At 37.8% G+C, this 27,296-nt stretch overlaps 2 protein-coding genes across 2 annotated transcripts in view; both read right to left on the minus strand.

The window, feature by feature from the left end:
• The window catches only part of CCDC14 (coiled-coil domain containing 14), a 42,795-nt gene extending 27,457 nt beyond the window's left edge, over positions 1 to 15,338 (minus strand). The window contains exons 1-9 of the mRNA XM_036120198.2: positions 15,123 to 15,338; positions 8,315 to 8,370; positions 7,919 to 7,991; positions 7,610 to 7,679; positions 7,399 to 7,518; positions 6,116 to 6,352; positions 5,911 to 6,005; positions 4,330 to 4,828; positions 2,225 to 2,366 (exon numbers count right to left, since the gene is read on the minus strand). Of these exons, the coding sequence (XP_035976091.2) occupies positions 2,225 to 2,366; positions 4,330 to 4,828; positions 5,911 to 6,005; positions 6,116 to 6,352; positions 7,399 to 7,518; positions 7,610 to 7,679; positions 7,919 to 7,991; positions 8,315 to 8,370; positions 15,123 to 15,296 (1,466 nt within the window). The 5' untranslated portion in view covers positions 15,297 to 15,338. The remainder of the gene's footprint in view (positions 1 to 2,224; positions 2,367 to 4,329; positions 4,829 to 5,910; positions 6,006 to 6,115; positions 6,353 to 7,398; positions 7,519 to 7,609; positions 7,680 to 7,918; positions 7,992 to 8,314; positions 8,371 to 15,122) is intronic.
• Positions 15,339 to 22,547: 7,209 nt separating this feature from the next.
• The window catches only part of ROPN1 (rhophilin associated tail protein 1), a 30,166-nt gene continuing 25,417 nt past the window's right edge, over positions 22,548 to 27,296 (minus strand). Inside the window, exons 5-6 of the mRNA XM_036120175.2 lie at positions 26,307 to 26,482; positions 22,548 to 25,829 (exon numbers count right to left, since the gene is read on the minus strand). Coding sequence (XP_035976068.1) covers positions 25,763 to 25,829; positions 26,307 to 26,482 — 243 coding nt within the window. The 3' untranslated portion in view covers positions 22,548 to 25,762. The remainder of the gene's footprint in view (positions 25,830 to 26,306; positions 26,483 to 27,296) is intronic.

The raw sequence follows: 27,296 nt of genomic DNA on the forward strand, positions 1-27,296 counted from the left end.
GAATGAACCTATGTATTCCAACTTACATTTGTAATGGAAATTCTGGATGATTCTTTCTAAATTAAGTTACCAAAGAGGCACAAAAATTCCTACCCCTCTGCTGGAAACCTCATTCTACTAAAAAGACAAATTCTTTGTTTTTCAGATATTTCATTTTTAGAAGGTCAAGTAAACAGTGGGAATAGCATGCTATATAACCTTTGTCCTCTAAGGACATAGAGCCAGAAAGATCTGGTGCCAAGTCTGAAGAATAAGGCTAAACATCAAACTAATACCTTTTTAAAAAAATAAAAACAAGCAGTGGACCAATAAAGTAAGTCTCATTTTCCTGAGTGGCTTATAAAGGCTCCCAAAACAATTCTAAAATGTTCTAAAGAAGGGAAATAAACAAGAGCCACTGATACTTCCCATGGGCACATGTTTAAAGAGATAATATTGTGAGACTAAGTTCTGGTATGTTTATTTAAAGACACCAATTAGTTGACAGTCATACCTTTAAAAAAACGCTTCTTTCAAATCGCTTACAGTATACAGTCTGCTATTCCACAAAATACACTTAAATACTGAAGTCCTGAAGTAAAAATAAGTTAGATTCTATTTCCTAGCAGAAGCAATGCAGAATGTAGAAATTAAGATAATTTGTTCTCTAAAATCAAACTACCCAGTTTGAATCTTTTTATATATGTGACTTTGGACAAGTTACATAACCTCTCTGTGCCTTGGTTTCCTCATCTGTAAATGAGAATAACATAATATCTACCTCATGGAGCCATTCTGAGAATTTAACGAGATGACATATATAAAGGCATAGGACATTAGAAACATTCAATGTTAGTAGTAGTATTAGCTATTACCATTACTATTATATATTTATACATGTTTTTTTTTTTTTTTTTTTTTAAAGATTTTTATTTATTTATTTGAGACAGAATGAGAGAGAGAGAGTACATGAGAGGGGGGAGGGTCAGAGGGAGAAGCAGGCTCCCCGCCGAGCAGGGAGCCCGATGCGGGACTCGATCCAGGGACTCCAGGATCATGACCTGAGCCGAAGGCAGTCGCCTAACCAACTGAGCCACCCAGGCGCCCCATGTTTTTTATTTTGAAAAACTAATGCTATTATAGGTCAGAACTGAAGACAGTATTATTAGAATTTAAGCCCAGCAATCCCATCCTATATCATAGTATCTTAGAGACTAATGACCTTCAGAGAAATAATCCTAAGCAAGTAAATCTCACTAGGTGTCATGCCTTTGCAGTCTCCCGATCCATAAATCTGAGCTCCTCTCCAACTAGGAATCCTATTTTACTGCTTTCTAATTTCTTGAAAATGTTTGTGACAACGTCTACAGCTCATGCAACCATAATCCCCGCTCAGGGCCCACGCACACTACAGGGCCGCAGAAGCACCGACAATGTATTCTAATTCTCTGCAAAGTACAGACCCTGCAGTAGCGGCCTTGGTGGCCATCACGGAAACATTCAAAGTTAGGATATTGCTAATAATACGTGATTTCCTACATAAGTTAAAATAGCCAAAAGAAAAAATATCTAGGAATTTAAATGAGTTTTTTCTATGTCTGAGCATGATGGGGCTACTGGTGTTCACCCCTATCAGGTTCTCCTTTCCTCCCAGAGTGTATGGGCAGTATGGGAAAATTTTATGTCCCAAATCTTTACATTAGGCAGGGCCATATGCCTCATTTTAGCCTACAAAACAGAAGCAGAAGCAAGACTGTCACTTCTGGGCTGGGGTGTGTAGAGTTGGTGCGCCAGATCCGTCCATGTTCTCTTTTCCCTGAAAAACATGTCTTATGAGACAGTGGCCTCATAAGATGGAGGGAACCTAAACCCTGAGTGATAGAATGAAAGAGGGTCTTGGCATGAAGGAGAAAGAAACTTTGGCCGTGCTATGCCACTGAGATTCTAGAGTTTGTTACTGCAGCACAGCCCAGACTAGTCTGACAAATGTCCTGAGGAACTTCATTTTTCTCTCTATACCCTACCAACCAAGTGACAGTGGAGGCAAAGGAGGTGGGAGAAAATATGTCCTAGCAAGCAGAAGTAAGAACGCTGGCAATGTTTAGAAATGGAGAAGTAAAAGTAGAAACGCAATAAACAGTAAATCTATTTTTCTTACAGAGTCCTAGATAGCTCATTTGGCACCTTTGTTCTGGCCATAGGACATCTTTGCATATGACAAAAATATTCAAAGAACGATTCGTACCTGCGTAACTGAGCATTTTCACTTCTTAGTGGTTGCATGGCCAGTGCTATTTCAACTTGAATATTTGTGTTTCCACTTACTGCTGGAAGTAGAGATATACACGCCTCCAATTCTGTAATCAACCTCTGAATTTCCGAATCCTCTATAAAAGAGAGAAGAAATAAGTAATAACAATACCATAAATTATTTTTGGATGATTATTCATGTGTATTACTAAAAAGAAAATTCTTCAGATATGTACATATTTGCTATAAACAGTTTGATTACTTATAATTGTGATGTATATAAATCCTATTTTCCTCTTTCCTGCTCCCTGTATTTGCTTATTCAAAAGAATTCTAAAAAAATTAAATTCAGTGAACTAAAGATTAATCTTCTATCATAGGATTATTAGTCATTTTTTTCAGTTAAAGAGTCCAGTAGGAAGATAGCGGACATGTCTCCTAGCTCACAATCCCAAAGGACTATTGGACTCCTATCACTGCTGAAGGGTTTCCTACAATTGATTACAGTAATAACATTTACAACACAACCTTTGATCGTGGCATAAGCAAATAATTCACTTTAGGTTATTCAGTTTGGCAACATATTGAGGGAGGATCTACTCTGATAAGGTTTTATTATTTAATTTTATAAAGTAGATTTAAAACCAGCCACACCTCATTTGGTGTCCACATCAAAAGCAGTACCATTTTTGCTATATTAATTTCAGGAAGTGGATGGTTTGAGAGATGGCAAACAGACACAGGGAGAAGGTGGATTTTAGATCTTTTGTCCTTTTATAATTGCCCCTTCATTTCCATTCAAATTTTCTGTGGACTGAAAACATTTAATAATTATAATATTTACTCTCTTATACCCAAAAGAGGTAGAAAGTATACTCTAAATTACAAAACTTTACTCAATCCCATGGGTATTTTAACACCCTGATGTAAATAAAGTACATGTACACAGTAAACATCTGTGACCAACTACTGAGAAGTTCCCTACCAATCCTTTGTAGAGTGGTTTTGCTCATAAGCATTCGAGGCAGAGACCTGGGCTCTACCATTTTCTAGCAATGGAACTTTAGTCAAATTACTTAACCTCCTGAAGCCTAGATTTCTTGATAGTTAAATAGAGATACCAATACTTCATGGGATTGTTGTGAGGATTAAATGAGATAATGCATATAAAACACTCAGCACAGTGCCAGGCACATGGTAAATACTCAATAAATGACAATACTGTTACTCTTATTATTATTCTTACTATGACTAAGTATTTGGTTAAGAGAATAGTAATAAATTGAAGGTCTGAAAACATGGAGATTTTAATATATTAAGCCTTCAGATTAATAGTGCCATGTTCTTATAACACATTTTAAGATTTGGAATCTCTTTTTGTCAATCTGCAAATATTAGGTATTCAGTCAGTGCTGCCATAATCAATTACTGTGGTTTCTATGGTTTCTAAGATGACAAATCTGTAACTCACTCCAAGTGAAAGCTATTATTTAGCATATACACATAATGAAAACAAATGAATATGACTTGGCTCAAATATCTCATAACTCCACCTAAGACATTTTTCTTGATTTAATTTATTAAAAAAACCCAAAAGTAAACTGAAAACGGCATTAAAAGGTTTGGATTACTTCTCAAAGTCAGATTTGTTAAACCTTATAACAGCTGGTTATTAAAGAAATGATGGGAAGAAAATCTCTGCATCTTTTTAAAATAGGAAAAGTTACCAGTCTATTCTAGGGAGTTAATCATCTTTAGGGCTCTTGTAACCCCTAAAAGTTTATGGCTATAAATTCTCTTCAGTTGAATCTTTTCAAGGTCTTTTTTAATCAAGTAGAATGAATACACACTTGCAAGTAAAAGACTGTTTGACACTCTCTTGTACATTTCAAATCCACAGGAAACAAGAGATCAAAACCTAAAAAGTAACAATAAAATAGGCAGAACTCACTTCCTTATTAGCTCAAGACATATTTCTGTGGAAAATACCACAAACTCCATGTCGACTATTCTAAATATAAATGATGACTAAATAATATGACACTTCTGTTTAGCATTAACACCCCACTACAGAAAATTATTTTAAAAGTGCTCATATACCTTGCTCTGCTAGCAGGGCCTTGAGCTCTCCCAACAAATACTTTATAGTTCTGGCTTTTTCGGCACTCTGGTTCACATTTTTTGCCTTCTGCACATCCTTTATTCTTGAATCTCGCATGTGTATGTTTAAATCCTTTCCTTCACTTGTGACTTCTCCAATTTGTTCTTTGGCACATTTGTCTTCATTACTGGACAGGAAAGCTGGCGGCAACAGAGTGGGGCTTCGGCGAATCTGACTGTCCGGATGAGAATGCAAGAGATTCACGTATGTTTGAATACACTTTAGTAGGTCTGGTTCCTTAGGAACTCCTTGCTGTGGCAGAATTCCATTAACAAGACCCAGCTGCTGAAATGGTGGAACAGTTGGTTTGTCCGTTTTAGGCAGGCTACATGGAACGCCAAGACCAGTACTGAAGGTATTCTGTAGAACATCAGCACAGTTCACAGAAACTGTTTTACTTTGTGATGCAAACTGGTTGTCACCATCAGTCTGAACCTCCTACAGACAGAAAAAAACAAGTTAAGCCTTCAAAAATATGAGCATTGACTTGTAGGCATTAACTATAATAAACTCAAACCAGAAATATTAGAAAATGACTTTTGCGGGATGGAGTTATAGCTTACCAGTGAGTAAGCTGGATTTCCCTTGAGCACAATATTCTAGTTTTTTAAAGCTTATTAATTAGTTCACTCTGCAATATGGGAACATTATAAAGCCATGACTAAAATAAACTGTTTGCAAATATCACACACGGTTTAAAGGCATCAAAAATCAGTCCACCTTGGGACTAAAACAAACTTCCACTTTGAGAAATTGCATTGCAAGAAAATAAGCTCAAACATACAAAAAGCTTTTGCACAAATATGTTTACAGAAATGTTATGGTAGTAAAAAACTGTTACTTAAATGTCCTATCATAGGGGAGTAGTTATGTGGACTATAGTATATCCAGTAAATAGAGTATTAACATATTAAAAATTTACAAAAGGTATACGTTGAGAAACATGTTTACAATAAAATGCTAAGTAAAAAAGGTAGCATATAAAACTGTGTAATTTAATTATGACTATATATATATATTTAAAGATTTTATTTATTTGACAGAGAGAGAGCGCATAAGCAGGGGGAGCTGCAGAGGGAGAGGGAGAAGCAGGTTCCCTACTGAGGAGGAAGCCCGACATGGGGCAAGATCCCAGGACCGTGGGATCATAACCTGAGCTGAAGGCAGGTGCTTAACCAACTGAGCCACCCCGGTGCCCTTATGACTATATTTTTAAAAGAAAGCAAACTTAAATAAAAACCAGAAAACAAAACCAGAGAATTAAATGATTGGCAAGCGCTCTATCAATATGTTAACAGCAAATGTGCTTAAGTAGTAGGTATGGGTGATTTCTTTTTTCTGATAATCTCTTTCCTCCTCCCCCCCCCTTATCATCATCCTTAATGAATGGGTAAAACTATTCTAGTAAAAAATAATTTGAAAAAATAATGCATTATCAATCAGTAAACTCAATTTTTTCTCTTAAGGTGACGATTTCTCAAAGCAAATAATTACTTGTATAATGTATAAACTGTACCCACAGAATGAACCATTGGAGGGCAGGATGGATGCTGAAGTAACTGGACTGGGGTGGAGGTAGATACGCCATAACTAGAATGTACAGTTGCCTGAGATTCTAAAAGGTAAGAGGAGAAAAAGTTATCACATCTCATACTGCTTTTACAATAAGTAGGTAACTTAATTAGAGTTTATATTCATGCTTTTTAAAATATCATTCATACTAACCAGAATCAGACATGGTCTGGCAAGGTACAGTAGGAATTCCATTAGGGTTGTTCTTTGAAGCCAAATTATTCATCAGTGACACCTGAGTCTGCACATGCTCACAGAGGGCTTGGTATATTATGGGTGAATACATTCTATAATGATCTTGCAATGACCAATTCTGTGGTATATCTGATGAGTCTCTCTCACTTCCAGCAGAAGCTTCATTAGGTATATGCTTCTTATTATCTGAAGACACTAATATGGAAGAAGGGAAAACAAATTCTTGAAATATGATTCTTCAAAAACTTTTACCATAAAATATTAGGGAAGAAAAGACTCTCAGAAATAGCTCAATTTATCATCTACTTTATAGAAGGGCTTTACCACTATCACCCCCTAAAGAAAATCACCTCAAATTCTCTTTTAAAAGTAGTTAATGAATTGTGTACATTCTCCAGTCAAAAATTATTTTTACCACATCTTTAAAATCTCTATTAAATGGTATCTGTAAACTCTCTCCTACAATTACAAGACCCCTCTTTACGGGTGTTATTTCTAAAATCTAATAAAACTCTTTCACCTTGCTCCTTGTCCAGTTCATGCTCTCAGGGGAAAATAAAATAAGAGAGACAGGAAACTCTGTAACAATTCTGATACTTGGACCATTAAAAAAAAAATCAGAGCTTTGAGAGCAAGAATAAAAGTGTACTTAATCTACACGCTGGGCCCTCAGACAAAATCCTAAACCTGGCATTTAAAGTTGAGTAATAAACCTACTTACAATGTATACACATAAAATGACTTTAAAACAATTAGTATGTATAAGTATGCACATGAAACACAACCAATTTGTGGTTATTTATGGAATTAAGTGGCAAGGAGAACAAAGATAACTCTATATATACCTCATAAATGTCATTCTGAGTTTGAACTTTTCTTCTACAAAACCCAGTCTGTCACTTTTTCTACTTTTCTTCTTGGGAAAGTTATGGTAAACAAAGTAACTACCCAGTAGTTAGAAGCAGAATAGAGAAAGAGAAGCATAAGCACACACATACACACCTGAATAACCCACATATTAAAATGAAAGACCAACTGCATACTCCCAATAATTTATCAAAACCCTCAGAATTAAAGATTATATATATATTTTAAGATTTTATTTATTTTTAAAGTAATCTCTATACCCAACATGGGCTCGAACTCACAATCCCAAGATCAAGAGTCACACACTGCACTGACTGTGTCAGCCAGAAGCCCCAAAGATCATATTTAAATAAAAAAGAGAAAAAAATACTTACAAATTTCCTTCCGGACTCCTGAAGGAACATGTTTTTCATGTCCTTTCTTTTTAGCTCCAAATCTTTTGCCTTCTAAGGATCTGGGATTATATCTATTTTCTGAATATGCTATTTCTGAACCTATTAATAATTGAAACAAAAATTCATTTGCATTAAGACAATTATTTGAGAAAAGGTGATTAGCAAAGAGGTATTTAAAAAATTAAAAAACCTGAATCTTCATTTCTCAAAATGTCCTGCAGCAAAGAAGCACAACCATCAAGCCCTTGTACAGTTTCAGTCTGTAAGGAGAAAGCCATTTAGAAATGCATAGACAAAATTTTAGTGCAGAGGAAAAAAAAAATAACAAATTACGTAGTTTTAAAATTTCTTTTTTCAGAAGCAATTTATTATTGGCAGAAATATTTTAAAGCGAAAAGCCTTCAATACTTTACCTCTGAATTTTTATTCCCAATTCTTAGTTTTTAACCTGAAAATTAATTATAATAGTGTATATTGTATCTATTCAGTTTAATCTTACCTGACTTTCTGAATCAGAATGGATAGCATAGCCAGAATCTGCATTAAAACGTGGTATCTTTCTTAAATGGGTCCTAGAAAACAAGTTCATTCATATTTTCACAAATACTACAAAATTTTTTTTCCAAAATATATTAATAAGTAGTCATTTTCTTCCCAGCAAAGGTTGGATAAGAAAGCTTGTCCATAAAATGGACTTAAATAGGATTTTATAATGATTATAAGGGCTGTTAAACACTAAAATGATCAACATGAGTAGATATGGAAGGTTCCTCCCCAGAGTCTGTGAAGGTAGAGACCCACCTAGTTTTCTGGGGTAGGCAAAATTTAGTGCAGCCCGAAGACCTGAAATGTTTCTTGAGATTTTCTGAAGTTGTAAACTTCTTTAAGTACTTACCCTTTCTTTCCATTTGTTAATTTAGCAGGTCCGGTGTGTTTTCCTGAAGATAACACCTATGATACAATGCATTATGTTATAGTAAATATAAAAATATTGTTCTATTATATTCTCAGTAGGCTGTCTTGACAAAACCTGAAATGTTGTTTCCTTTCTTTTTGTGGTAAAAACATGACATAAAATTTACCATTGTAGCCATTTTTTAGTGTACAGTTCTGTGACATTAAATAAATCCACACTGTGTAACCAACACTACCATCCATCTCCAGAATCTTCTCATCTTGCCAAACTGAAATTCCGTACCCATTAAACATTAACTTCCCACCCACTCTTGCCCCCAGCCCTGGGCAACCACCCTTCTAATTTCTGTCTCTATGAATTTCACTACTCTAGGAAGCTCATATAAGTGGAATCATACAGTATTTTTCCTTTTGTGACTAGCTTATTTCACTTCACCTAATGTCTTGTAGCAAGTGTCAAAATTTCCTTCCTTTTTAAGGCTGAATAATATTCCATTTGATGTATATAGCATGTTATTAATTTTTTATAAATGTGATATATCCTATAAATCCATAATTACAATTGAACTCTTATTAATAGTTTGTTCTACATAAAATGTCAAGCAAACAGCACATATATTTGTTCCTTCTATCTGTGTAAGCTGAAAATGAAACTGAGGTATTATTTTAACCAGAAGTATCTACTAGAGTTAAGTTTGGACTATATTCAATCTGAGCATGTCCTACATTCCCCAAGTCTTCAAAACATAAAGTTAATTCAACATACAGCATAGAGTTCATAACTCTGATTCTATTTATCCACATTATTTAGAATGCCTGACAAGACCAGCCCATGAAAACTCATTATCTACATTTCATTCTCTTACTTTCTTCTCAAACTCATATAACAATATTTTTAAAACAATTTTATTTTATTATTATTTTTAAATATTAATAACAATTTGAATTACTATTATTAAAAGTAAAATAAGTGGGCTACCTTTTGTGTACAAGAAAAAAATGCACTTGCTTTAACGTGCATCCACTATCTTGAAAGTTAGGCAAGTAAAAGTTCATTGTGTTTGCCTCTGGGGAGAGAAAATGAGAATCTGGGGGACAGAGCAAGAAGGGAGACTTTCCATGGTATACCTTCTTATATCTTAATAACAGATAACTATAATCTCTATTTAAAATATAATTTAAAAAGGATTTTATTTATTTGCCAGAGAGAGAGAGCGAGTACAAGTAGGGGGAGTGACAGGCAGAGGGAGAGCAGGTTCCCCGCTGAGCAAGAAGCCCAATGCAGGGCTCGATCCCAGGACCCTGGGATCATGACCTGAGCTGAAGGCAGACGCTTAACTGACTGAGCCACCCAGGTGTCCCTAAAATAGAATTTTTAAAGGACAAGCTAAATTCCCTACTCACTCCCTCATTTCACCCTTCAGAAGTAGTCACCACTGTTGGCAGTTACATTTATGGTTTCTCTTGACATGTTACATATTTCATCCCAAGATAGCTTTCAGCAGTAACTATTAAACTATCTGGAGTTATATGCAACTGAGAGCACATTTTAAAAACTGGGTTAATAGAGTTACACTTCTCCTTGAGATAACCCGGGATATGATGGAGTCATAAGGCCAGCAATGAGAACCAACACCGTAGGAAATAAGACCCTATGTAGTGTTGCTCTGCTGGTCCCTGCATGACATCCTTAGGGTCTTTCCCGTTGGTACATACACATATGTTGGTGTTCTGGCCAGAATCATAATAAAATTCCAAACCATGGTGCTGCTATGTTCTAGACCAAGTCTAAAAACAACTACCACAATTATTTTATTTCAAAATTTTAAAAAAAGTATACAGAGGTAAACACATGGCATAATTGTAGGATAACATGATATTTCTCTAAAAAATATACATGAGGTTATATTACAGAAAACAAGGTAATGAAAATTACCCAGGATAAAAGCAACAGTAACTATAATAATGGCACATTTCCATCAAAACTTTTTTTTGTAATTTTTATTTTGAAATAACAGTACAAAGAATTTCTGTATACCTTTACCCAGATTCCCCAACTGTTGATATTTCACTATATCTTCCATGTTCTCTCAAAATATATATATTAACACAATATATACAATACAAAAAAATATATACAAATAGTATTATTGTTTTTCTGAACCATTTCAGGGTAAGTTGCAGGTATGATATTAAATATTTATTCCTAAATATTTCCCAAGAACACGGTCACTTACATAATCACAGTATAATTATCAAAACCAGGAAATTAACACTGATACTGTATTATAAATTACATACCTTACTCACATTTTGCTGATTATTCCAATACTGTCCTTTATAAAAAATAATGCTAGTACATGTGCAATGCAGGATCATATGTTGCATTGAATTGTCACACCTCACTAGTCTCCTTTCATCTGGAATAGTTCCTCGGGTTATCACTCACTGGCTTTTATAAGCTTCACATCTTAAAAATACAAGCCAGTTATGTTGTGGAATGTCCCTCCGGACATTTAGACTTGTCTGATTTTCCCTCATGATTAGATTGAGGTTGTACATTTTTGGCAGAAATACCACAAAAGGGAAGTTTTGTCTGTCTTAATATGAGTAAGCACACGGTATCAATTTTCCCATTATAGGTGATGTAAACTTTGATTATTTAAGATGGTTTTTGCCAGGTTTCTCACTGTAAGGTTACTATTTTTACCTTTGTATTAAGCATTTAATGGGCAGATACTTTGAGATTATGCAGACTTCCTATTCATTAGACTTGCACCCAGTAGTTTTAGCACCCATTGATGATTCTTGCCTTAATCCACTTGTTTGTGGAAATGGTGACTTGTCTAACTTACATCATTCCTTCTACATTTATTAGTTGGCATTCAACTCTAGGTAAGCACTTTTCCTTGTTTGTAAGTATGGACTCATTCTTATTTTATTCAATGGGTTATGATCCATTATCATCATTATTTAAAATATTTTGATGCTCCATTGTCCCAGATTCTGTCAGTGGTAGTCTTTTCAAACTGGCTCTTGTATCATTTTAATATGTCCCCACTATTTTTTGCGTAATTCCTTACTTTCTGCAACAAGGTGCTCTGGGCTCATCCTTTGGTTTTGTTTTTTCATCGTAGTAAGAACACTTAACAGGAGTTCCACTTTCTTCACAAATTTTTAAGTGCACAATACCATATAGTTAACTACATGCATGATGTTGTACAGCAGATCTCTAGAACTTATTTATCTTGCATAACTGAAACTTTATATCCATTGAACAGCAACTCCCCAAATCCCCCCACCTCCAGCCTCTGGCATCTGCCATTCTGCTCTCTGCTTCTATGGATTATGACTATCTTAGATCCCTTATATAAATGGAATAATGCAGTATCTGTCCTTTTGACTGGCTTATTTCACTTAGTATAATATCCTTAAGGTTCATCCCTGTTGCATATGGCAGGATTTTTCTTTTTTTAAGGCTGAATAATATTCCACTGTGTGCATTCATCCATCAGTAGACATTTAGGTTCCTTCCACATCTTGGCTACCATGAATAATGCTGCAATGAACACAGAAGTGCAAATATCTCCTTAAAATTGTATTCTTTTGTATAAAAACCCCGGAGTAGAATTTCTAGATCGTATAAGAGGTCTATTTTTAACTTTTTGAGGAAACGTTATGCTATTTGTTATAGCAGCTGCACCATTTTACATTTTCACCAACAGTTTATAAGTGTTCCAATTTCTCCATATCCTTGCCAATGAGAATTGCCATCCTAAAAGGTGTGAGGTGTTATCTCATTGTGGCTTTGATTTGCATTTCCCTAATGACTAGTAATGTTGAACATCTTTTCATGTGCTTACTGGCCTTTTATACATCTTCTTTGGAGAAATGTCTATTCAAGTCCTTTGCTCATTTTTTAATCAGGTTATTTGGTTTTTTGCTATTGAGTTGTAGGAGTTCCTGATATATTTTGAATATTAACCCTTTAGTAGACAGACGGTTTACAAATCTTTTTTTCCACTCCGTAAGTTGCCTTTTCACTCTGTTGTTTCCTTTCCTCTGCAGATGCTTTTTATTTTGATGTATCCAGGCTCATCTTATAATTTCCTGCTTCAGCTGTGGAGTTGACCATTCCTCCATGAAGTCATGGTTCCTTTTAGTGGACGATGGTATTTAGAAACCAAGATCTAGGCACTAGATATTGCTACTGGGTGTTCTAATCTTTTTTCATATCAATTATTTACTTAGTCATAATGACTAGCTAGTTACAAAAAAGTAAATCTTATGGTTTTATTTTTAAATCTGTTTCCATATTAGCATACCTTCAAATTTTCTTTTAATGGTTGTACAGTATTTGAGTGGAAGTAATATAACATGTCCTAGGTTTGCTTCATATTTTTCACAATTGAAAAACAAGCCTGAAATAAACCTCCCAATATACAGAAAAAAGCCTTTTCATAGTCAGGATTAAAAGCTTATTTATTTGGTGAAAGGCCATTATTCATTTAATAGCCCTTGACACAAATTACAAAAATACTCTCCAAAAGGAGTGCCTCAAATCACAATGCAGGAGACAATCATTTTGTTTTATCTCACATTTACTTCCACTGGGTATTATCATTACACTATTTTTCTTTGCTATTTGAGAAAAATATAAGCTTTTCTTACAAGTTGTATCTCCTACCAACAAGTACAAGATAAAATTACATTTGTAGAATAGAGTATCCCAAAGTCTTTCATTTCCATTTAATCCACACCCCATGATTTATTATTTCTGTGAAGTAGAACCTAAATTTCAGAAAGGAGGCTTGTTCAACGTCATACATCTGATTAAATATAGTGTAATGTTTAAAAGAATGGACTCTGGCACCAGCTTTGTAGGTCTGAATCCTGCTGCACTGCTAATGAGTTTTGTAACGACAGGAAAATTATTTGAACTCTTCGTTCCTCACTTTCCTCATCTATAAAATGGAAATGATAATAGTATCTACCTCATAAGGCTATTATGAATATTAAATGAATTATGTGTACTATGTAAAAATACTTAAGAGTAGCATCTGTCACACAAGTGCTACCTAAATGTTAGCTATTCTTATCGTTAAGATGGTTGTAAACTGTTTTTAAGGGGACCAAATTTTGTTGCATATTTATGCCAAGAGTGAAACAGATGTTTTACCAGGTTCTCTCATTTAATCTCCCCAATTCTTTGAGGCAGAATGATACCTACTTACACCTATTTTATAGCTAAGGGAAAGGAGGCTTAGAGAAGTAAAAAGTACTTTGCTTAATATCACTACCACAGTAGTGGCAGACTGGGAATCTGAATCTGTAGGTGACCATGATTACAAAAACCATGTTTTCCCCCCCTTTCTGACTGCACATACTCTTGCGTTTACTCAATGTAAGAGAAAGATCTAAAAGGGTGAGGATGGTCAGGAAGTACTCATGAAGAAAGTCTTTTGAGGGGCACCCGGGGTGGCTCAGTCGTTAAGCGTCTGCCTTCCGCTCAGGTCATGATCCCAGGACCCTGGGATTGAGCCCCATATCGGGCTCCCCGCTGGGCGGGAGGCCTTCTTCTCCCTCTCCTACTTCCCCTGCTTGTGTTCCTGCTCTCGCTATCTCTGTCAAATAAATAAATAAAATCTTTAAAAAAAAAAGACTTGAGCCAGGTCTTGAAAAAAAGCGTAAGATTGACATTAATGCGGAAGACAGCATTATAGGTGAATTGATAAATGAAGGGAGATTAAAAAAAAAGAAAGAGAGGTGGATATATTTAAAGAGGAGTAAGCACTCTAGGAAGCGAGTCTCTGAGAAATAGTTGATTCATTACCTGAAAATCTACTATATGCCAGGTGCTGTCCAAAGCCTTGAGGATATAAAGATAAATTGTGTAATAAGGGAGGTAAACATATTGGCAACGTCTCTCGCCCGAAAAGCAGTTTGATTCTGGTTAGCCCAGAGCACAAAAGGGGCGGCAAGGAGCACCCAAACAATGGGGATGTACGAGTGCTAGGCAAGCCTTCTATACGTGGCCCTCGAGCTGAGGAGGAGATGGAGAGTGGAGGTACCAGGAATAGAAGAGCATTCTAAGCCGGACAGAAAAGAAAGTGCAAAGGCATGGAAGCATGAGGGGGCATGGGGCATCCAGGACATGCAGAACAGGTGAACAGTGCTGGATACTTCAGGAATGGAGGCGGGGTCTGGTAAGGAATGCACTTGGTGGGATCAAAAAACGGCTGTATTGACAGGCCAAAGAACTGAGACTTTTACCTTGAAACCAAAGTGTTCGTGTCAATTTTTAAGCAGAAAAGTGAACCACTTAGTTACGAGGGGCACGCATTTGAGAAAGGTAAGGCTGAAGGCGTGGGCACTAATTGGGAGACGTTTGTTTTTACTAGTGGTAAAATAACCAGCAATTGTGACGGAGGACCAGCTAATAGCGGCACTAGGTGGAAAAGCCGAGAACCTGGATTTGATGCGACAATGTACTGAGCCTTGGAGAGGTTCCTCCACCCAGGGCGGAGGCTGGACTCGAACCCGCGCCCCACACCGAAGCCAGAACTCCGGCGGACTACTACGATTAAAACAGAATATACGTCTAGGGACCGAGCGGCTGTTAGGATGTTAAGATTGGGTGTCCCCCCAACTCCCCTTTCTCAGCATTTTTAATGCCGCCGCATTGTCTTTGTTTTTACTTTTTCAGAGTTTTGCACTTCTCCCGGCACTAGAACCCCCTCAATCCCTCTCTACCCCCATGGTGGACGCCTCAGGTCCGCAGCCCTCACCTGGCCCGATCGAGATCCGGACCTGACCATCTCTCGCAGCCTCAAGGAAGCCCACACGGAGGGAAGTAAAGCCGCCCGATAAAAAGAATTAACCGCCGCTGACTCCCGGCCCCCCTTGGCCCGCCCCCCAAGCTTCCGCTTCCGGGAAGGAGCCCGCCGAATGCCGCGCCTCATAGTTTCGGGAGTACAGCCAAGGTCTCTCCAGTACTCTCAGCGCAGCGCTCTGGGCGTGCGCAGTTGACCCCTCCCAGCCGCCGGCTCGTCACACACACAGCCAGGGAGCGTGGGAGAAGCCCACAGAATGCGAGCGGGGCAGGGCGGGACGGGGCCGGGGGGAGGGGGGCGGGGCCGGCCGGGAGGGGCGGGGTCGGCCGGGAGGGGCTCGGAGTGCGCGCGGGGCTGAGAAGTCCCGCCCCTGAACGCCTGAAAGAAATGAGTTCACTGCCCTGTTGCGAGGGCTTCTGGTGCAGGACATGTGCCCTGCACGAGCCGGGGGAAGTGGCGACAGGCATTCTCCAGGGTCAGAGGAAGGGACTGAGGAAGAGGGCGGTTAGGTTTCAGAAGGAATTGGTTCGCTCTGTGTTTTGTGTGCTATTTTGAATGGCTTTGTTTTTGATAGTCAATAAAAATCAATCCTCGGTCTGGTTATCTTTGCGTAATTCTGATGGCAATTTCAAAATTATTCGCTGTCGCCCTTGATCTCAGAATGATGCTCATTAGTTGGGATTTTTGTTTTACTTCAATGCATACTTGTTTACTCTTCAATCGAGGTAATTACTGTTAATGAAGAATGACTCAGTGTTCCTATATTAGCATGCTTCACGGTTTTTAATGGGAATTAGTCTTTAGTGTTTAAGACATTGAGTTTTGGGTTAATGTTTTAAATCGAATTGGGGAGAAATTAACCCAACTGATTACATTTTTTAATAGGAAGAAGAGCTACGTTTTGAAAGTCTTAGTTAAAATTAAAATAAAAATCCAAAACCTAAAATCATACTGATTTGGGGAAACCAGGTATTTAATAAATTTAGCTTTGTATTGAATTAGACTTGAAAACCTCTCCCTTTCTTCATCCCTCTCCTATAAGTGTTTAACATAGTTACTTGAGATTACAAAGTTTTTTCTTTAAGTTGACTTGGTTTTTAGAAACTTACACTGATTTTTCTTAATACATGCTTATTTTAGAAAATAGAGATAAGAAATGAAAAATCATCCATAATCCCAGAGAGTACCACTCTTAGCAGTTTGGTGCATTCCCTTCTAGATTTCTCCCAACTGTATATATATGTATAAATATATTAAAACAATAATATGATATGATGCATATTATTGTAACATGAGAGTTTTAGTATCAACATCGATTCTCAGTAATTTACAATTACAAAATGGCTGCCTGGTGTGCCATTTTCCTACTGTTTGGAATTTTATGCTCCTCCCCTTCCTTTTTGTTTGTCTGCTTTTTCGTTTTCCCTTTTTCCCCCGTCTTTTTTAGCTTTTAAGGTAATAGCTTCCAGTGTTTTTGTCTTTATTTTCTCACCTTTTTTTTTATTGTGGTAAAATACACAAAACATAAAATACACATCCTAGCCATTTTTAAGTGCACAATTCAGTGGTACTAAATACATTCATAATGCTGTGCAACATCACCACCATCATCTCCAGAACTGTTTTCATCTTATGAAAGTCAAACTGCATACCCATTAAACAACTCCCCATTCCACCCCCCTACGCCCGGGAAGCCCCCAGCAACCACCATTCTACTTTCTGTCTCTATGATTTTGATTAAGTACCTCGTATAAACAAGATCATACAGGGGCGCCTGGGTGGCTCAGTAGGTTAAGCATCTACCTCCGGCTCAGGCCATGATCCTGGGGTCCTGGGGTGGAGTCCTAGGATGGAGCCCCAAGCCCTAGGTTTGGCTCCCTGCTCTGTGAGGAGCCCGCTTCTCCCTCTCCCTCTGCCTGCCACTCCCCCGCTTGTGCTCTCTCTCTCTGTCAAATAAATAAATAAAAATCTTTAAAAACAAAACAAAACAAGATTATAGAATATTTATCCTTTGTGACTGGCTTATTTTACTTGTCTTCAAAAGTTCATCCATCTTACACCATATGTCAAAATTCCCTTCCTTTTTAAGGCAAAATAATATTTCATTGTACGTATATACCACATTTTATTTATTTGTTTATCTGTTGATGGACATTTAAGTTGCTTCCACATTTTAGCTATCGTAAACATTGTTGCTGTGAACATGGGTATACCAATATTTCTGCCAGACGCTGCTTTCAATTTTGGGGGGTATATACCATCATATGGTAATTCTATTTTTAATTTTTTGAGGAACTACCATACTCTTTTCCACATGGCTGTACTGTTTTATATTCCCACCAACAGTGATACCATTCCATGTTCTCCACATTCTCCCCAACACTTATTTTCCATTTGTGTTGTTGTTGTTGTTTGTTTTTTATAGTAGCCATCCTAGTGGGTGTGAGGTGGTATCTCATTGTAATTTTTATTTTCATTTCCCTAATGATTAGTAATGTTGAATATCTTTTCATGAGCTTATTGGTCATTTATGTATCTTCTTTGGAGAAATGTCTATTCAAGACCTTTGCCCATTTTTAAATTTAAATTTTAGTTAACATACAGTGCAATATTGGTTTCTAGAGAATTCAGTGATTCATCATTTATATACAACACCCAGTGCTCATCACAACAAGTGCCCTCTTTAATACCCATCACCCATCTAGCCCATCCCCCACGCACTGCTCTCCATCAATCTCAGTTTGTTGTCTGTTGTTAAAAGGCTCTTATAGTTTGTTTCCTTCTCTCCTTTTTCCCCCCTTCCCATATGTTCATCTGTTTTATTTCTTAAATTCCACATATGAATGAGGTCATACGGTGTTTGTCTTTCTCTGACTGACTTATTTCACTGAGCATAAATACACTCGAGTTCCATCCACATCATTATAAATGGCAAGATTTCATTCTTTTCATGGCTGAGTCATATTCCATTGTGTATATATACCACATCTTCTTTATCCATTCATCAGTCGGTGGACATTGGGCTCTTTCCATAGTTTGGCTATTGCTGATAATACTGCTATAAACATCAGGGTGCAGGGGCACCTGGGTGGCTCAGTCAGTTAAGCGTCTGCCTTCCGCTCAGGTCATGATCCCGGGGTCCTGGGATCAAGCCCCACATCAGGCTCCCTGCTCAGTGGGGAGTCTGCTTCTCTGTCTCCCTCTGCCCCTCCCCATGCTTGTTCTATCTCTCTCTCTCAAATACATAAATAATCTTTAAAAAAAGAAACAAAAAAACCCCACATCGGGGTGCAGGTGCCCCTTCAGATCACTATGTTTATATCCTTTGGGTAAATACCTAGTAGTACAATTGCTGGGTTGTAGGGTAGTTCTATTTTTAACTTTTTGAGAACCTCCATATTATTCTCCAGAGTGGCTGCACCAGTTTGCATTCCCATCAACAGTCCTTTGCCCATTTTTTAACTGGGTTGTTTGTATTTATGTTGATGAGTTTTGGAGTTCTCTACATATTCTGGATATGAATATCTTATCAGATATGTGATTTGTAAATATTTTCTTCTATTCTGTGGGTTGCCTTTTTACTCTCTTGATATTGTATTTTGATGTACAAAACCTTATTTTCATGAAGTTTTCAGTTTGTCCATTTTCTCTTACTGCCTGTGTCTTTAGTGTCATATCTAAGAAATCAATGACAAAGCCAATGTCATGAAACTTTTGCCTTAGGCTTTCTTCCAAGATTTCTATAGTTTTAAGTCTTATATTTAGATCTTTGATCTATTTTTTAGTTAATTTTTGTGTATGGTGTCAGGTAAATATTCAACTTCATTCTTTTGCATGTAGCTATCCAATTTTCCCAGCATTATTTGTTCGGAAAACTGTCCTTTCTCCATTGAATGGTCCCTTGTCAAAAATCATTTGACAATATATATGAGGGTTTATTTCTGGACTATCAATTCCATTGGTCTGTATATTTGCCATTATCCCAGTACCACACTATTTTTATTACAGTAGCTTTGTAATAAGTTTGAAATCAGGAAGTGTGAACCATCCAGCTTTTTTGTTCTCTTTCAAGATTATATTGGTTATTCAGGGTCCCTTGAGATTCCATATGAATTTTAGGAAGAGTTTTTCTATTTCTGCAAAAACTGTCACTGGGATTATGATAGGGATTAAGCTGTAAATCTCTTTGGATAATATTGACATCTTAACAATATTAAGTATTTCAATCCATGAACATGGGGTGTGTTTGCATTTATTTATGTCTTTAATTTCTTTTATCATTGTTTTGAAGTTTTCACTGTACATCTTTCACCTCCTTGATTAAGTTAATCCTGAGTGTTTTTTTCTTTTTGAAGCCTATTGTAAATGTAATTGTTTTCTTAATTTCATTTTCAGATTGTTCCTTATTAGTTGTATAGAAATGCAACTAATTTTTCTGTGTTGACTTTGTATCCTGCTACTTTGTTGAATTCATTTATTAGTTCTAACAGTTTTTTTGGTGCAATCTTTAGGGTTTTCTACATATAAGGGCATACACTCTGTGAACAAAGATTATTTTACATCTTCCTTTCCAATTTGAATGTGTTTTATTTCTTTTTCTTGTTTTATTGCTCTGGCTTGAACTTCCAGTACTATGTTGAAGTGGTGAACATGGGCATTCTTGCATGTTCCTGATCTTAAAGGAAAAGCTTTCAGTCTTTCACCATTGAGTATGATGTTCTCTATGGGTTTTTATATATGGCTTTCATTATGTTGAAGTAGTTTCCTTCTTTTTTTTTTTTTAAGATTTTATTTATTTATTTGAGAGAGAGTGTGTGAGTGGGAAGGAGAGGGAGAGAGAATCTGAAGCAGACTCCACACCAATTGCAGAGCCCAACACAGGACTTGATGCCACGACTGCGAGATCATGACCTGAGCTGAAACCAAGAGTTGGACGCTCAACCAACTGAGCCACTCAAATGCCTCGAAGTAGTTTCCTTCTATTTCTGTTTTGTTGAGTGTATTTATCATAAAAGGATGTTGAATTTTGTCAAAAGCTTTTTCAGCATCAGTTGAGATGATCATGTGGGTTTTTTCCCTTCATTCTGTTAATGTGGTATATTATATTGACCATTTTTCATGTGTTAAGCCGTCCTTGCATCCAAGGAATAAATCCCACTTGGTCATGGTGTATAATCCTTTTAATGTGCTACTGAAATCATTTTGCTTGTATTTTGTTGAGGATTTTTGCATCAATATTCACAAGGGGTATTGATCTATAGTTTTCTTTTCTTGTAGTGTCTTTCTTTGATATCAGAATAATGCTGGTCTTATAAAATGTATTATGAAGGGTCCTCTCCTCTTCAATTTTTTGGAAAAGTTTAAGAAGAATTAATATTAGTTCTTCTTTAAATGTTTGGTAGTATTCACTAGTGAAGCCCTCAGGTCTAGTACTTATCTTTGTAAGGAGATTTTTGATTGCTGACTCAATCTCTTTATTAGATATAGGTCTATTAAGATTTTCAATTTCTTCATGATTTAATCTTGGTCTTGATTTCTGGGAATTTGTCCCATTTCATGTAGGTTATCCAATATGTTCATAATACTATCTTATATTTTATTTCTGTAGAATCAGTAGTAATGTCTCCCCTTTCATTTCTGATTTTAGTAATTTCAGTCTTTTCTTTTTTTCTTAGTTCATCTAGCTAAAGGTTTATCAATTTTGTTGATCTTTTGAAGAACCATAGATTTCCCTACTGTTTTTCTATTCTTTATTTCATTTATCTCTGCTTTAATTATTATTCTTTCCTTCTGCTAGCTTCAGCTTCAGTTTTTTCTTCTTTCTTAGTTCCTTAAATTATAAAGTTAGGTGGTTAATTTGTGATCTTTTTTTTTTTTAATTTTATTTATTTTAGAGAAAGAGAGAAAGAAGGCACACTTGAGCAGGGGGAGGGGTAGAGGGAGGAGAGAGAGAATCTCAAGCAGACTCTGCGCTGAGCATAGAGCCCATCGCGGGGCTCGATCTCACGACACTGAGATCATGACCTGAGCCAAAATCAAGAGTCGCATGCTTAACTGACTGAGCCATCGAAGCGCCCCAGAGCTTTCTTGTTTTTTTAATGTAAGCATTTGTAGCTATAAATTTTTCCCTGAGCACTACTTTCACTGTATCCCTTAAGTTTTGGTATGTTCTGTTTGTGTTTTCTAATTTCTCTTGTGATTTCTTTTTTGATCAATTGGTTAAGAGTATGTTGTACTTCCGCTCAGGAAGTACAACAAATTTTTCTACAAATTTGTGACCTTTCCAGTTTTATTTTTGATTCTGTATATGTGTTAGATTTACTTGGTTTATTGTGTTACTTAAGTCCTATATTTATCTTCTAGTTGTTGTATCCATTATTGAAAGTGGGGTATTCATGTCTCCAACTATTATTATATGGCTGTTTATTTCTCCCTTCAGTTCTGTCAGTTTTGCTTTATATATTTTGATGGTCTGTTATTAGGATTATTCAGGACTCACCCCTCTGAGCCTAATATGGAACTTTAGGTCTCTCTAGTGTCATGGTTAGTGACTCTGCCTGGTCTAGGCTATGTTTTATAATTTAGAGCATTGGGCCAATGGCTTTTCCCATTGCCTCACTTCTGAAGTGTGGAAGTCTCTGGTCATGTTAACCAAGCTCCAGTTTATAGAACCACCAAAGTTGCAAAGTATATGAAAATCTAAAAACACAGTTAAGATTTATAGCCAGGATAAAAGATGCAAAAATAAAGAAGCTGTAGACTAGATTATAAAATAAATGTTGGAAGAATGAGCTCAGTTCTGCTTAGGAAGATCCAAGGCTGCCCTGTTGCTTTTCCTCAAGCCATTCAGTGTCTTCTGGAATTATTAATAACCCAAGGGTTCCTAACCTTTTTTGATCATATATAATTTGGGAATTTGCTAAAAGCTTTCTATTTTTTCCCCAGAAAAATGCTAATGTGCACATTTCATATATATATATACACACATATATATATACACACATATATATATGTATATCTATACATATATATATATGTATATATATGTATATATAATTATCAGAAACATTCAGGAACCTCTCCAAGGATTTCAGGTTAAGAATCCTATTCATATACCTAATTCAAAACCAACTTTTCACATGTGATTGTCCAGCTCCTTCTGTTGCAGGGCCCTGTCGATCTTGGATGTTGGTTAACTAAGGATAGTTAGAGAAACTACCTGATTGAACAGTATCACGGAGAGAGAGGGCATGAAGCACAGAGAACATGGAATTGAGCCATAATCTTTGCATTTCCCACTGAAGCTTTAAATGTATATGCAGTCTTCACTTTAATCAAAATAGCCTAATTTAGGAAAGAAAGAACCCATTTCTTTTTCTTTATAAAAATCTTGATTTTATTGCTCCCTGAATGTTTTTCTTTTTAGAGGAGAAATATAAACCATATCTTACAGGGGTCTCAGGTTAACAGCTTAACTGAGATCATCCTAGGATTCAAATATTTCTGGTCATGAGAGGAAGGCCAATGGGATGGATCTGACAAGGGTCTATTAGCAGCAAGGACCAAGAAAGCCCCTTTGGAATGATCTCATCATAAGGAAGAAACTGTTGGTTTGGGACAATGTGCCAGGTTTGAGGGTCAAGTGTGATTTGAACTCACATGGTGTCGGTCACTTATTGCCCTGCAGCCCCTACTGACTTGTGCCTGACCCAAGGAAAGAAACAACTGTGATGAAAATGCTAAACTTTTGTTTTATTAAACTCTCTGTAAGGCATTGTAGCAGATGTTGGTGGTACCCCATGCAAATGCCTTCAAAGGCTGCTTCTTGTAAACACCCATGACTTTCTACCTGAGAGCATTTTTTCTGCAGCAAAAGGAGAAATCTCAGGCCTTAAGCCAGGCAAGCTGGAAATGCCAGTAAGTCAATGCCTCTGGAAACAATCCTTAGTCAATGACAGGAAATTGGTGAGGAAGGACCCATAGCTGCTGATGAAGAGCTTCCTCATCCCTCAGGTTGGGACAATTCTTAGATGTGTTCTACCCTGTCTCCTGGAGTCCTCCAGCATGACTGCGCTTTAGGGATTAGTGGCTTGATAACACATGGTCTATTGGCTTTCTTTCCATCACTATATTACTTTTTCCTACTCCCTTTCCACTCTTCCTGGGATTGCCTCCTAAATAAACTACTTGCACTTAAATCCTTATCTCAGAGGCTGTTTCTGGGAAGAAACTACTAAAAAAGGCATTGAGCAAACAAGGCAGCCCAAGCTTGGAGTCAGACAGACCTGGATTCAAACGCCTTCTCACCAGCAGCAGTGAACAACTTAATTTCTCTAAGGCTGTTTCTTCATCTATAAAATGGGTAGAATAATATTGAGTTTACAAGGTCAGGTTGTAAAGAAAATTTAGACAATGTATGTAAAACCGTGTGCATAGGGACTGCACAAAGTAAGTGCTTAATACATGTTGGTGATGATCATTTATACCGTCTTTATAAAACTGTGAATACAGCACGGTGCAGGTTGAGGCCAAAGCTGATCTTCACCTTCGGGATGACCTCTGAGGTAGGCTAATTTGGCAGATGTGCTATAGGGGCTGTCCATGAGCATCTGGGGCTAATCAGTCTCAGTGGCTTAGAGGAAGCCTTGCCACCGTGAGCCAGGGCAGGAGAGGAAAATGGTGGACATCACGTGGTGCATTAGAAGACGAACAGGTGGCACTCTTGGTTATGCTGAGTTTCATCCGGTGGCCACAGCGCCATCAGTGACTTCGTATCTGGGTCCACTATTCACTTTGATGACTGTGGTTTCATTAGCCTCACTCTTGAGGGATTACGCTCAGGGCTACTGAGGTTTGGTTTCTAGTTTCAATCTGTTTTCTCAAACATACAAAGGCCCCTTCTGCTTCTATTACATTTATGACCTTAACTTGTTGTTTTAGGACCTTTCAAATGGGGGCTGTTCCCTCTGTGCCATGGCCCTTCACTCCCCACTCCCAGGCAAGATCATATTGGAATTCTTTGATCACAGTGAGAGAGAAACCAAGAGACTGGGGCAGGTTGAAGGATTTCTCTCATTCTCTAGCCCCAGTTAATTCCAGTGCCAGGATTCGCCTGCAGGGCTGCAGCCTTTTCCAACAGCCAAAGGTGCCCGAGTGGATATAAATGATAGGCCGCATTGGCTAAGATGGCAGACAGCAGGGGGAATTGGTTGTTGCCCAACCCCTGCAGGTATAACCGGATGACTGGGGCGGGTAGAATGTGTTTCAGCTCTTTTTAGTACTTCACTCTAGGCCAAATTAAAGGACCTTTGGTGGCGTCCCTTCACAATATTCTTTTACTGAGTTAGACGCTAACAGATTAATTTCTCCCCAATTCAGAAGGAAGATATGTATAAAGGAAAAGGCACCCTAACATGATTCTTATACAAAAACAGCTTTCAAGAAAAAAGAGCATAATAGAGAGAAGGAATCCGGCAACCTTGGCACGCTTGGCCTGAAGAACAATAACGCCACAGCCTGTTCATCTCATCTGCTTCCTGGATGAAAGAAAAATCTTTCAGTGACCTTGTCAGAGGTCTTAAGCTCATGCAGGGCAATTCCCAAGAGGGTCCCATTACATCTGTATATGGTGTCAGAAAAATCTGCTGACATTGCCACTTCAATACTGATCTCTGTAACACGTTATGGGTACCTCTCAGAGAGATTCGCATTAAAATGATTTGAGTTCAGGGGCGCCTTGGTGGCTAAGTCAGTTAGGGGCAAGCTCAGGTCATGATCTCAGGGTTGAGAAGTTGAGCCCCAGGTCAGGCTCTATGCTAGACATGGAGCCTGCTTAAGATTCTCTCTCTCCCTCTCCCTCGGCCCCCGCCCCCCTGTGTGTGCTCTCTCTCAAAAAAAAGAAAAAGTGATTTGAGTTCATGTCTTGTCTTCATGTGAGACAGTGAGCTATCTCAGAGGGCAGAATTCCGATATGATTTATTAGTATATGCCCAGAAGCCGGCATAGTTCCTAGCTGGGGTTGCCAGGTTTAGCATGAAAACAAAAACAATACTGAAAAGCTATTGCTTATCCAAAATTCAAACTTAACTGGGTGTCCTGTGTTTTATCTGGCATCCCATTCCTCGTATATAGCTAAACTCAACAAATATTGAGTGAGTGCGTGAGTGAGTGACTAGCATCATACCAACAAATGGAGAACTAAACTGGTAAAAATATGGATTGACTATGTAGAAGATACTTCTCTGTGCTTCATAATCACAAAACATCAAAACTATGTCTGGTTAACATGCTACCTGTAAAAATCTGACAGCCTGGCTTTGACTTGAGACACATTTTCTATCCATGCTTGGTTAGAAGCACTGGTTTCACTCAGTGTCCATGTGGGAAGGATATGCATCTTCTGTTAATGTACTCGTTTTGTTCCAACAATTTTACACCTTAATTCCACACATTTCTGAGTTCATATGTTTGCCTAATTGTTTATTTGTGTGGACCAGTTGTATAAGAAAACTGACATTAGATGGTAAGTGGGGTTCAGTCATTCTGAAGCACAATCATCTCTGTTATCTTCCTTTAAAATGGCCAAAACTGTGTTTTTACTCCAGCCGAACCCTGGGGTTTTGGGTAAAGTCACTGACTTTGATTAAACCATCAGGACCAATTCTGTTTGGGAGAAACATATATCCGGGGTTAGTTCATTGAACAATCAATCTTTAAAAAGACAGTATATTAACTCTCTCACTCCGGATGAATTCTGTGTGGCTCCTGCCCTCATCGCCTTCTTTTTCTCTGACCTCTTGGCAGCCTGCTTCTCCTCCTCCAATCCTCCCCTACTAGGTGAACCTGAGCATGAGTCAGTCACCTGAAGAGCCTGCTAAGACGCAGATGCCTGGGTCCGGCCCCTGAGTTTGTGACTGGGTATTTTCAGGCGGCAGCCTGAGAAGTAGGGTTTCCAACTCATCACTGTCCTACACCGTTCTTCCCTGCCCTTTCCCCTTCTCTTTTGGGTCCTTAGTTCTTGTTCTTCACAACACTTTTCTGTCCCCAGAGCAGTATAATGTAGTAACCTCACTGTATCATGGCCTGCTAGGTTTGTTTTCCCCATATTTTTTCCCCTCTGATGGGTAACATTTTACTTACACTTCCTGTTCAATGTAGTTCAGCATTCGGCTGACATGAGAGGCAGAGATTTCCCCGTCCACCTCGGCAATATATGTGTAGAGAAACTGGAAGGTGCTAAATGGGATCCGGGGAGGTCCACTGTCATGGTCAGATGATAACACTTCGCACACTATCTTGAGAGTTTTGGCAATGGTCTATAAAGTCATAAGATAAAATGAGAAGGTCACTATTCCAAACTGAATTCCTAAGATCCGTTTAAAGATTTTATTTATCTATCTGAGAGAAGGAGAGAGAGCGTGTGTGCCCACACACAGGAGCAGGGGTTGGGGGGGCAGAGGGAGAGGGAGAAGCAGACTCCCTTCTGAGCAGGAAGCACAGGTGGGGCTCGATCCCAGGACCCCGAGATCATGACCTGAGCGGAAGGCAGAGGCTTAACAGACTGAGCCACCCAGGCACCCCCACTAAGATCAGTTTAGATACAAGAAAGAAAACAAAAATATTGCTCTCATAAAATGAAGTGGGAATGATGTAATATTCTGGAAAGCTTGAATTTTTTACACCCAAACGTCATTTAATTCCATCTAAAAAATATTGATGTACTGGGTGTCTTTCTTTTTTTCCTTTCCTCTCTTTGTTGGAGTGATACTCTCAAGGAATTAAGTTTATGAATTGCTGAATACTTTAAGATATTTATTACTTTCATCAGAATGACCTCGCTAAAGGAGAATTTGATTTTACATTCTAAAAAATTAAAATTATTTCTTCTTCTTATTGCTCTCCAATCTTACCTCTGAAGAGTTGAGGTAATTAGTCTAGCTCATACGCTCCGGCGGTGCTTGGAGCAATGCCACAGTAGGGGGAAGGAGGGAGGCGAAGGGTCAGGCCCTGGGAAGACAGGAATCCCAGCTACAGGAAAAGTGATGCTGAACATTAAAACCAGTTCTTCTGAAACATGTAGCTCCATCTAATCCGAACACCTAGTATTTTATATGACATAACATTCACCTG

The sequence above is a fragment of the Halichoerus grypus genome, chromosome 1, assembly GCF_964656455.1.
Source record: "Halichoerus grypus chromosome 1, mHalGry1.hap1.1, whole genome shotgun sequence".
NCBI classification, from domain to species: domain Eukaryota; kingdom Metazoa; phylum Chordata; class Mammalia; order Carnivora; family Phocidae; genus Halichoerus; species Halichoerus grypus.